This window comes from Typopeltis vanoorti, chromosome 12 (assembly GCF_054136105.1).
Source record: "Typopeltis vanoorti isolate ZY-2024b chromosome 12, IOZ_Tvanoo_1.0, whole genome shotgun sequence".
Classification (NCBI taxonomy): Eukaryota; Metazoa; Arthropoda; class Arachnida; order Uropygi; family Thelyphonidae; genus Typopeltis; species Typopeltis vanoorti.
In genome coordinates, this window is record NC_143560.1 from 25966164 (window position 1) to 25979472 (window position 13309).

The 13309-nt window shown below is 36.2% G+C and overlaps 1 protein-coding gene across 5 annotated transcripts in view; it reads left to right on the forward strand.

The window, feature by feature from the left end:
- LOC150100640 (DCC-interacting protein 13-alpha-like) overlaps positions 1–13309 on the forward strand; it is a 408578-nt gene that overhangs the window by 113304 nt on the left and 281965 nt on the right. For all 5 annotated transcript variants that reach the window (XR_016549161.1, XM_090401384.1, XM_090401387.1 and 2 more), the window contains one exon: positions 9896–9983. Coding sequence is in view for 4 of the 5 variants with exons in the window: in XM_090401384.1 (XP_090257510.1) it covers positions 9896–9983 (88 nt within the window). In the remaining variant the exon portion in view is untranslated. The remainder of the gene's footprint in view (positions 1–9895; positions 9984–13309) is intronic.

Below are 13309 nucleotides of genomic sequence, written 5' to 3' on the forward strand. Positions count from 1 at the left end.
GAGTGGGGAATAGTCATATTTAAGCCTTTTCCCAACAATGTTTCATTAAGTTAAAAGGTGGTGATTAGAAAGGTTCACTATCAAGTTAAATGTTTGCTTGCTTACTCTTGATAAAGGGTTAAAACAAAAGCAAAATTTCTTGTCTGGTATTTATTTTTTTTTTTTTTTACTCTCCTACAAAATCAAAAAAATACAAAGCAATCTTGCTTCTTCCTTTTAATCTATGTGTATATCATTCCTGTCAAATTGCAGTAGCTTACGACTGCAGCTTCCAATAACACTGCCAACAGAAATTCACACTTGGACTTTTTTTTATTTAATTTAATTAAATTAAATTCTTTCCAGACACTTACAGTTGATACTAGCAGCAAAAAGTTTGCATGTAAATGTTACTGAATATGCTCAATAACTGAGAAAAAATTTAAATGAAATTTCCATGTGACAGTATCAGTGGTTCCTTTGTAGAATCATCTACGATCCATATATATATATATATATATATATATATATTTTGCCACAATTTGAATTTTTCAGCTATCCATTGTATTATTATTTTGGCTATTCATTGAACTAGTTAGATCAGTTATTCTTCCCCTCACTGCTTAGAGATCTTTGCAGTTCAACATTAAGAGGTGTTGTTGATTACATATATGGTGTTTATGGCTGTTTAACAACTGAATAGATACAACTGTCAGTTTTATTTGTTTGATAAAACCATCATTTATATTGGAATACTTCATGGATTCCATTTCCCTCTTCAACTGCTCACCTTGATTACTCACTCACGTTACTTCTCTTGTGAATTTTTTAAAATTATTATTAACACCAGACCTTCATGGAATCAAGACCTTGGGAGGGACACACTGTCACACACAAAACTTATGAAACTTTAAACTCATTCATTGGGTTCGCATTCACCACACTGTTGGGGAATGCATTCCACTCACTAGCTACTCTCCATGCAAAGAACCTGCTCCTTACTCCCTTGCACACACCTTCCTTATACAGTTTTCAGAGATGGCCTCTTATGCTATGTTATGAAAAATTTCTTTTTTCCTCCTATTCACAAGGCTTTGCAAATTGATTCCATCAGTCTGTCTTCATACCTCACATTTCAAAGACCAGTTATCATCTTAGTTGATCTTCTCTGGACCATTTCTAATAAATTCTTACTACTACGAAAACTAGGTGACCAAATCTGTGCATAGCAATCCATATGAGGCCTGATCAATGCCTTATAGAATGGAACCATAACCTCTTTATTTCTTCTTGCCAAGGTCTTCTGTATCTTTGCCATAAACTGATGTCATGACCTCAACTTGTGCAATGTAACCCCTGAACTTCAGATCTTCATTCAGCACTCCCAGATCTCTTGTCTCTTCAATCTCCTTCATAATCTCCCCACTAAGTATATACTTCACATTCCATCATTGCCTGCCCAATTTCAGAACATTACACTTTGCAACATTGAACTGATATTTCTGCTACCTTGCCTACTCATACAATCTATTCAAGTCCTCCTGTAAGCCCATAATGCAAAGCACATCTCCTTGCAGACATGTATACTGCTTTGCATTAAGGGAAGAACCACTACCCAGACTGGTTTTGACCTTTATTGAAGTGCTGTTTAAGTAAAGACCTCTCAAACAATTAGACAGTTCCCCAGACCACTCCCTACGAGTGACTGAAGGACTATCCAATTCAGCGTTGTCTACTCAGTGATGGGCTCACCCTGTCACTGAGAAGAACTTCTCAGCGTGGGCTCTACCCAGTAGCAGGCTCACCCCACCACCAGACAGAGCCATAATCTCCATGTGGCCCCACTCAGACACAGGCAAAAACCTACCTCAAGGAAAGGGAAAAAGGGACCACTTCTGTGCAAAAGCACATCAGTGGGCACCATACCCAGAGGTGGTTGATACCAAGGTGGAAGTAACCACCTTGTACAAGTTGCCAAAAGGTCACACCTTATTATTAAAATTCTCTGGATTATCCAAGTGTAAGCAAACAAAGTTTGCACCTGAAGTATTTTCAGGGCTGTGGCAAATCATAGCAAAGGTGGTACAAGTTCTCATCACTTGCCTTAGTATCTCCCATAATGCAAACGCATCTCCTTGCGGACATGTATACTGCTAAGGATTAAGGGAAGGGCCACTACCCTGACCGGTTTCGACCTTTATTGAGGCACATCAATGGGAGCCAGACCCAGAGGTGGTAATACTAAGGTGAAAGTAATGGAGAAGTCATATTTCCATATACAAGTTGCCAAAAGGTGTCACATCTTATTATTAAAATTCTCTGGATTAGAGATAAGTTGATGGAAGTTTTTTCACTTGGCTATGCTAATGCTGCCAATTATATAATTGGTTTAATACTTGGATAAAGGATTGAAAATACTTCAGGTGCAAACAAAGTTTTGCACCCGAAGTATTTTCAGGACTGCCACATCACCTTTGCCACAAGTTGCCCCAGTCCTGTATCTCAGTATCATCCCCAAGATATGATTACTGTATTTGTATAACTGACATATTTTGAGTAGAAAATGTGTACACATTCAAATTTTCGAATTGCATATGCAAAGGGATCGTGTAGTATCACTCAACAGGATAAAAGGCTGAGCTAAGTGAATTGTGTTTGAAGGAATCTCTTTTCATGAAGGAATAAAGTTGCAAACTTTGGTCTTGTAATGTCTCAAAGTCTCAAATCTAGTTGATTTCAGGGAAAAATTATTGGAACGCTTTAAGAATGCTGCAGAAGAGAGTTTGGAATATCACATAGTTTTGTATCAGTGGCTCTGAGCAATGAATGTTTAAACTAATGGAATGTGTTCCAGATGTTTGCTAAGAGATCACCCTCATGCTAGCATGGAGCAGGAAGACAGATTTTTGGTTATACCAGCAAAACTTAATTGATGCACCACAGCAGGTCAGATTGCAATGCTGCTTCATTTAAGCACAAGTATGCAGATATCCTGACAAACTGTGACATGACATCTGAGACAAGTAGGCCTATACACCCGAAGTTATATCTGTGAAAATTGAACAAGACACTAATGGGCTAATGTACTCTTTACAGATGAGTCATTTTAGTTTTTCCTCTGATTTTAGACAACACTTGTGAAAGTTGTACTGCTTACCATTATAAGAATGTTTTGAAAAGGATAGATATCTGATTTTCGAAGCCATCTGACGTGAAGTAGAGTCTAACAAGATTAAATACGTAGTGGAGTGTTGTTACAGACCTGGTGGATCAGTTGCTTGCTAGTGATGAAGAAATGCATAACCAAATAAATATGATGGGTGTGAAAAGAGTAATCACAATGGGGGACTTCAATTATCCAAACATTGATTGGATCGCTATGAAATCTCATGAGGAAGAAAGAAACTGAATTATTGAGCTCTTGTGAGACAACTTCCTCAAGCAGCATGTGACAGAAGGAACTCGTGGTCAAAGACTGTTAGATCTGATTATAGTGTAAGAGGAGGTTTCAATTAAAGACGTAACTATTCTGCCTGCGGTTGGTGTCAGTGATCATGTGGTACTCACTTGGGAAGTGGCTAAGTTTATGAATGTTCCATTCAGAAAAGGTTACATACTGAACTGCAAAGCAAGAAATTATGACTACTTGAGGAGTATGCTGGATTCTGTACCATGGTATTAGTTATTAGATGGGAACGGACATCCACAGTGTGTGGGAAGTGTTTCAAAAATACTTAAATGATGCAATATCAGAATGTGTCCTTAGAGTTACAAGAATAGAGTAGGAGTGAAATGAATGTGTAATCCAATTAAGCAAGAGATCATAAGTAAAAGATGATGTGGAAGGAATATAGTTTGCATAAAGATGATGTCATCTATGATAATTATAAGCAGCAGGTCAAGAAGAGTCACAAGTGTTGTATGGAAAGTTAAGGTCAAGTATGAAAAGAAACTGGCTCTGTAAATTAAAGACAACCCAAAAGAAGTCTATCGTTATGCTAAAAGTAAAAGAAAGAATGAATTTGAAATAATTACTCCTGAATGCAGATGGTATGCGGGTGAGTGATGCAGAAATGATTGTTCAACTAATGAGCAGCTATTTTGCTAAAAGCTATGAATCTGGTATATGCAACGTTGAACTCACTGCTACCGCTTCACCATATGAGTAAACCCATACGTGGATGAGCGGGAAGTACTGGAGCTGTTGCACAAAATGAATAAGAATTCTTCAATAGGAACTGATGAGATATCAGCATGGATGCTAAAAGAATGTTCAGCTGAACTGGCTATTCGCTTGACCATTGACCTTGATTGAGAATTTGCAGGCTGTGGATGCTAGCAAACAGGAGAAAGAGGGATGATGTGATTGAGACTTACAAACTTTTGAAAGGGTTATACAGAATTTCAAAAGATGGAATTTTTCATTTTATGGAGGGTGGGGAAAGGATGCAAGGGCATCCATGGAAGTCGTTGAAAATTTTCCACTTGGTTATACTGTAAATTAAAGCTGCCAAGAAATTATATTCTTGGTTGGTTTCATCCTTTATCTAAGGGTAAGCAGACAAAGTTTTCACGTGAAGTCACTTCACAGGGAGGCTTAATTAAGCATTAAGCCAGCCCACATATTATGCTTAATGGATGCACTACTACAAGTGCATCCATTAAGGATGGAAAATGGAACTATGATATTGCAATGCAGTTCTTCAGTGTCATGTTCATTTGTTCCATGGTGTTGTAGGCAAAAAAAAAAAAAAAAAAAAAAAATATATAAAAAAAATTCATTTTTATGAATGACACACGTACATGAGTAATGGAGGTACTTCTGGAGACTGAATAGAGTGGCCAGCACACTCCCCTGATATCAATCCCATTAGAATGTGTTTGAGACGCAATAAGGAGATGCATTGCTGGTCAAAATTCCCCTGTAGAAAAAAGGTTTTCTCCTTGCTCTGGAGAGTGGGCCAGTTTTCCTCAAGACCACTGAATCACTTGGTGCTAAGCATGGTACAATGTTATGAGAAGAGTTTGAGGTGGACATACTCCATACTGAGATGTCTCTCTGCATAGTTTTCTGTAAGCACCATACATTAATTCCTTAACTGCATCCTTAGGAAATTTGTAACTTTTGTCAAAAATATATTGCAATTTAATAGCACATTTTTTGCATAATAGAATTTATTAGAATGCTGGCAATAAATTAATGTTCATGCTAAATTAATGTTCACATTTAGCTGTAGTCATGAAAATTTTTTTCATATACAGGTAAAAATGTAATTGTCCATAGCTTTTGGATACCAGTGTGTGTGTGTGTGTGTGTAATTTAGTCACCTAAAAACATTTAGAAGTATGTCACAGTGGAATTTTAAACCTGTGAGTTGGAGTGTATAGATGCTATCCACTCAGCCACCCAGGCTTATATTACCTAATACAGGGATCTCTTAAATTATCCAACTCTCAGATAACTAGAACTTATTTAACTAATGTGAAGTGAGCTCTTGGAACAGCTGGAAGTACCATATCATTAGTTAACTGGCCAGCAGATTAACTTATCAGCATGACTGGATTAATGCTATGTATTCATCCAGCTCTTATTGCAGCAAAGTATGTTATGATGTAAACAGATGAATGGCTTATCCTTTTTGCATTCTAGAATGTCATGGACGAATATTCAAGTAGCAGTTGATAAAGGAATTGCACATACCAGCATTAAAATAAAATGATATTTCTTTATCATGATACCAATGTAAATAAGGGAGGAAAAATAAACTAATGTAACAGTTCATTGTATTATGGTTGCTACTCAGGTCAGTGGGAATATGTGTTTTAAATGTGTTTTTTCTATATATATATATATATATATATATATATATCTTATCTTTATCCTTTATCCTTCTCTTCTACCTTTATGGTGTTGAGGTTTTTTATTATTGCTACTGCCACCATCTCAAGGATGAGATAGTTGGCCCTATGCTTGCCTGGTGTGTCCTAGGTCTGTAGATGCACGTGTTCATGGGATCGGTTTGCCTGTTCTGGGGAACAAAAAACCCGAGTTTCCAGGTGGAAAAAAACCCCTATCTCCATATGTCGTTGTTGTTATGATCTATCGAGTTGTTTCCGACTCCTGGCGACTCCACGAACATACACTCTCCATTCCGATCTGTCCCTGACCATGTCTTTCAGAACCTCCAAGCGTACTCCAGTTGCTTCTTTAACTCCATCCACCCATCTAATTCTTGGTCTTCCTCTTCTCCTGCTTAAATCAACTTTAGCAAGCATCATCTTCTCCAGACTGTCATTTGCTCGCATAATATGTCCGAAGTATGACAATTTTTGCTTGATGATCATAGCTTCAAGGGAGCAATCTGGCTTTATTCTGTCTATCACTGATTTGTTGGTTCACTTTGCAGTCCATGGTATTCTTAGTAAGCGTCTCCAAACCCATAATTCAAATGAATCTATCTTCCTTCTTTCACTCTTTCTCAGGGTCCAACTTTCACATCCATACAGCACCACAGGGAATACCATTGCTTTCACGATTCTGATTTTTGTTGTGAGGCTAATATCTTTATCTTTAAAGATCTTGCTTAAATTTGTCATTGCTTTTTTTCCGAGTAATAATCTTCTTCTAACTTCTTCGGTACAATAACCATCTTTATCAATTCGGAGATCCTAGGAACACAAAATTGTTAAGTGCTTCCATTTTCTCCCCATCTACTTCAAAATCATTAAGTTCACATGTTACCATAACTTTTGTCTTTTTGAGGTTAAGTTTAAGGCCATATTTAGCACTTCTTTAACTTTCATGATAAGTTCCTTCAAATCTTCTTTGCATTCTGCTAGCAAGGTGGTATCATCTGCATACCTCAAATTATTAATATTTTTTCCACCAATTTTAATTCCAACTAGAGACTCCTCCAGCCCTGCCATTCTTAAAATGTATTCGCTGTACAAGTTAAACAGGTATGGAGATAAAATATATCCTTGTCGCACCCCTTTACCTATTGTGAAATACTCAGTTTCTCCAAGATCTATTCGGACAGTAGCTTCTTGTTCATAATAAAGATTCCTCAGAAGGATAATGAAATACTCTGGGACTCCCATTGTTCGTAACACATTCCACAGTTTCACATGATCTACAGAGTCAAAAACCTTGCTATAGTCAAGGAAATAAAGGTAGACATTCTTGTGATATTCCTGTGCTCTTTCTATTATCCATCTCACATTGGCAATTTGATCTCTTGTTCCTCTGCCGTTTTGAAATCCTGCCTGTTCATCTGGCATTTCTCTCTTCATGAATGGTTCCAGTCTTTTCTGAATGATCTTAAATAAGACTTTACTTGCATGAGAAATCAGTGCTATAGTTCTGTAATATTCGCACTCCCTTGCATCGCCTTTCTTCAATAAAGGTATATAAACTTATTTTTTCCATTCCCTAGGCCATGTAGTTGTGATCCAAATTCACTGACATAGAGCTGTTAAATTTTTAACTGCCTCTTCTTCCAGGGCTTTGAGCAACTCAATGGCTATTCCATCTCCTCCTGGTGCTTTCTTACTGGATAGCTGTTGCAGTGCCCACCTCACTTCACTCTCCAGTGGTACTGGCTCCTGTGTATAATCCTGCTGTTCAAATTTTTCAGTAATTTTGGAGTCCTTTCTGTAAAAGGCTTCTGTATACTCTTTCCATCTTTCTTTGATATCTGCAGCTTCTGTAAGATATATATCCTTTGTGTTTACTTTTCAATATTGTCACCTTGGCACTAAACTTCCCTGTTAGTTCTCTGATCTTTTTTGAAAAGATCTCTTGTTTTTCCTTTCTTGTTTTGGTCTTCTATTTGGCATTCCTGGTTAAAGTATTTTTCCTTGTCTCTTCTGGCTTGTCGTTGAAACTCTGCATTCAAATGCCGTACTTCCTGCAAATTTCCTGTGGCCTTCATTTTCCTCCTTTCCTGAGCATGATGGCATTTTCTGACAGCCATTTGGACTTCTTCTTCTTACAAACTGTTGGAATATTCTTCTTTGCTTCTGTTTTAATTATATCTTTAATCTCTTTCCATAGTTCATCTGGTTCTCTTTCACACAAATTGAGTGTGTTGAATCTGTTCTGTATGCTAATATTGTATTCAGCTGGTATGTTTCCAAGATCATATCTGATAGACATTTGTGTTGTTTTTAGTTTCCGTAGTTTCACATATATCGTAGCCACTAATAACTGATGGTCTGTTCCACAGTCTGCACCTGGAAAAGTCTTGACAGACTGAATTGCACTTCTCCATCTTCTTTGTCCAAGTATATAGTCAATTTGATTTCTGTGTTGTCCATCAGGTGATATCCATGTGTACAATCTTCTTTTGTGCTGTTTAAAGCAGGTGTTAGCAACAAACAAAGAATTCTCTGCACAAAACTCAACTACTCTCTTCCCTGCAGTGTTACGAATACCTAAACCAAAACGACCTGTTATTCCTTGTTCCTCAGTCTCTCCCACTTTTGCATTCCAATCTCCAATAAGTAGCCATAAATCTCGCTTTGGTGTTGCATCTATCACTTCTTGTAACTTGCCATAAAATTCTTCAATGTATCTTCTTCTGATTCTTCTGTACTAGGTGCATAAACCTGAATGATGGTCATATTTATTGGATGTCCACTCACTCTGAGAGAAATGATTCTGTCACTCACTGGATTATAACCCAATGCATAGCTAGCCATCTTTTTCCTGAGAAAGAAAGATACTCCATTTTTTCGACTTGTCTCATGTCCTGAGTAATACACCATATAGTCCCCTGATCTCCATATGAGACCAGCTAAATTCACCTTTTGTCGAAAGAGACCAGATAAAGGTTTTTCATGTTACTGACAGGAATTGAACCCAGGTCTTTCTGACCAAAGGGCTTCATCTATAACAACTGAGCTATGGAGGCTCCATATAAATGTAGAAAGTTTTTTACCTTGGGTATACTATACGTTAAAGATACCAAGAAATTTTATAAACTTGGTTTTAATCCTTTTTTTTTTCCCAAGTAAGCCAAGTTTGTGCTGAAGTATTTTCAGGTCTGAGGCAACTCTGGTAAAGGTGGCATAAGCTCTGATCACTAAAGGATTAAAACCAAGTTTATAAAATTTCTTGGTATCTTTAACGTATAGTACACCCAAAGTAAAAAACTTTCTACATCTTTCTCTCATCCAGAGATTTTTATTTAATAAGGTTTAAGTGGCAACTCATATAGGTAAATATAAGTTCTGCATTACTTCAACCTTGGTATCACCACCTCTGGGTCTGGCTCCCACTGACGAGACCTCAATAAAAGTCGAAACCAGTTGGAAGCTTGGGTGATGGATAGCAATGCTGTAGTCATTGAAGTTCTAACTGAGGCTCTGCTGTTGCTGTTACCCAGGTACAGGGGTAATGCTGTAGCCCATGAAGTTAACTGAGGCATGGCTGTTTGCTGTTACCCCTCAGATGAAATATGAGTGGTTCTGCTCAGTGGTGGAGTAAGCCTGCCACTGAGTAGAGCCAAATGCTGAGAGTTCTCAGTGACAGGGTGAGCCTCTTACTGGGGGGGGGGGGGGGACAACGCTGAGTTTTCGATCTTTTGGGTCACTCATTGTTTGTTGGGTAATCTGGGGGATCTCATGAGTTTTTGGAGAGGTAATCCCGCACTTATTACGGGGAAACCGGTCTGGGTAGTGACCCTTCCCATAATACATAGCATTATACATGTCTGTAAGGATATGTACTTTGTATTATAGGATACTTAGCAAGTGATCAGAGCTTATGACACCTTTACCAAGAGTTGGTTAACTTGATTATCTATCGCACTTCATTCTGAAGAAGATTGAAAAACATTAATTTATTGTGTATACAAGCATTTTGGTAAGAATTATGATTTCTAGATTAAAAGAGTGATCATTTTTGTCTTAGGTCAGTTCTTGGCAGCAGGTCTGTGCCTCTCAACTTGCAGATGGTATGATGTTCCCTTTGAATCGATTTATTGAAGCTGATTTAACAGGTTAGTTTCTATTATTTGTATTTTTATAAATTTTATTGCCCTCTGAAATGAAAGTAGTCAACTGCAATATATATAATTTCACGAGATTATAATTACAATAATTTACAGTGTATCTAACTAGGAAGGTAATTTGTCATTCTGATACTTGAAAGATCGGATAATTCTGATACTTGAAAGATCGGATAATTCTGATACTTGAAAGATCGGATAATTCTATGTCAACAGATTTTTCTGTTGACATAGAAATATTGGTTAATTGAAGTATCATTGTTTTGAAAGTGGGTAAATAGTAGATTGTTATAGGTCTGGAGCTATAGTAATCTACTATATTTCTTAATTCCAGAAATTCCTGGGAAAAGAGTATCCAGAATTTCCATGAATGTACAGAATAGTAGTATATTAAGTGAGAATGACAATTTTTATTATTGGATGATAAGCTATCCTTTCAAAATTGGGATAATTAATGACTTATGCTTAGATGATCATTTCTATATTGCACCACTAAGTGCATTCTCCATCAGTGATTGCTATTTATTAATCATAAATTTATCATGTTAATCATCAAAGGACTCAAAAAAGACTGAAATAACATATTTCTTTAATTATAATTAAATGCATATGCATCTTTTATCTCAACAAATTTTATTGTAAAATATTTAGCAGTACAAGTTTTGCCAACCAAACTTCTAAAATAACTAGAAGAATGGCATTATCAGTATTGATATTACAATACTTATGTTACACAGAGAGATTTTCTGACATACATAATGTGTTAATGTGTTTCTTTAATGTTTTTAACTTTTGGAAATAGGGGAGTGGAACTGCAGCTCAAGGGATTGCAGATAACATTATAAATTATGTCATGTGAAAAGATTTAAGTTTTGTTTTTTTAGAAAGAAAAACTGTACTGAAACTAAAAATACTGTGATTTTTAACTAGGATTATCAATGAGTAACAAATTAGAGAACAAAAAGCAATGTTTTTAGAACTGATATGCATTATTAATTTATAAAATAGTTTTTCATGAAAGTAATTATCTTCAATAAAGTTCTTCAGGAACAAAGAAAAACATGATCATCTGAGCATAATTAGACAATATTAAAAACAAACAAAAAAAATTCTGGCATTGCTTTTTGATGCTAATGAAATATTTATGCGTAGTCAAGGATTACAAGCATTTCCTGTACCAATTAACAGCCATTTTTTTTAAAGATATACCATATGTTACACTATGAAAGTTTCTCTTATTTTGTCTTGACATTAACAATAATAATTTTGATGTAATAATTATAATAACCACGTGATAAAAGAACTCTATATAAAAATATATTGTATATGTTTATCGTCATCAAATTCCTCGTGTACAGGAAACTATGATAAATACTTCATGAAAAGTTTACATTATTAAATTCTGACAACAATTTTCCTCTACATTAGTCTGTTATCTGTCAGAACTCCAGATATTGTCAATTCTTATATTTTGGTCTTTTAATACAATTCTAAGTTAATCCACCCTGCATTTTGGTCTTTTTTCCTGTCATTCTGGCATTTTAATATGATTCTGGCACTAATGCTACCTATTTATTCCTCTAATTTTTCTCATAATTCTTTATTATTATTTTTTATTTCTCATTCAGCTCTTGGATCCATAAGTTAAAATTTGTTTGAAAACTGTCGTGTACACATCTAGTTTAGTGCGTTGACTAATTTCTCTCTCATTCCATATAAATTTATTCATTTGATTTCTCACATCACCAGCTTTTTATCTATTATCTATTTTCATCTTTAATTCATCTTTACTAAAAATTGGACCTGAATAGTTGAAATACATTACTTGTTCTATAGGTTCTCCATTCAGGATGCAGCTGACGTTTTCAGCAATCCTGTCTATTTTTGTAGTTTTGAACTTTTTGTAGCTGATTTTCAATCAAATTTATTACAGAAGTTTTTCAATTTAGTTAAGGAATCCTGCACACTTGTACTGGATTTATTTAGGAGTAAAACATCTTTCTTTCTATGTTCACTGAGCATCTACAGCTGCCGTATGGTCACTCCTATGCTCGGTGATGTTCCACACCAGGCCTCACCATGTAGTCCTGTTGTTTGCTTTTTCTGGCAGCCTCAACTCTCTGAAGATCAGTCACTCCATCCATCCATCTCATTGATGGTCTACCCCTGCCTCTTTTTCCAGGAACTTTACCTTCTATTACTATTCTGAGAAGTCCTCCTTCCATCCTTTCTATGTGTCCAAAATATTTTAACTTTCTTCTGTCAATATCATTAAGGAGAGCCTTAAAGTTCTACTGATCTTTTCTAACACCCATTAATTTGTATGCCTTTCAGTATATGATATCCTCAACAGCCTTCTGTAACACTACATCTTGAAAGCAGATATCCGTTTCTTATCTGACTTCTTTAGGTTCTAGGTCTCGCATCCATAAGTCGCTGTTGGAAAAACAACTGCATCCAAAATCCTCAGCTTTGTTCCCATGGAGATAGATCCATCCTTCCAGATTTTAGACAGGTCTGAGACTGTTGTTTTAGCCATTCCTAACCTTTTTCTGACATCTTCTGAACAGCAATTCTTCACATTAATAATGGATCCCAGGTACTCAAACTTGCTGACTTCCTCAATTCTTTCTCCATTAAGGTACACTTCTTTCTCAAGAGCTTCTCTGTTTATTTTTCCTTTGAGAACCATGATCTTTGTCTTGCTAGAATTGAGTTGAAGTTCTCTGTTATTACTGATCTTGTTAACTTTGTCAAGAATTAGTCCTAGTTCTTCCATGTCATTACAAAGGAGTACTGTATCATCAGCATACCTCAGATTACTGATCAATCTACCTCCTATCCTAATTCCTGTCCTGAGCTCATCCAATGCTTCATGCATGATGTCCTCTGCATTTATACTAAACAAGTGAGGAGAAAGTAAACATCCTTGCCTAACTCCTTTTCCAACTTGAAGCCAGTCAGTCAATCCAACACCTGTTCTTACTGTGGCTTCTTTCTCCTTATACAAGTTGGCTATCAACCTGATAGTGTGTTGAGGAAAACCCATTCTTTTCATTACTTCCCACAGTTTCACATGCTCAACACAGTCAAAAGCTTTAGAGTAGTCTAAGAAACACATTACCAGAAGGAGTCTGAATTCTTTATATTTTTCTATGATTGGACTAAGGCAAAGGATCTGATCTCTGGTGCCCCTACCTTTCCTAAAACCTGCTTGTTCCTTGGGCATCTTTGCCTCAACTTTGGCCTCAATCCTATTTAGCATGATCTTTAATAAAATTTTGCTTGCATGAGATATCAAACTAATAGTTCTATAA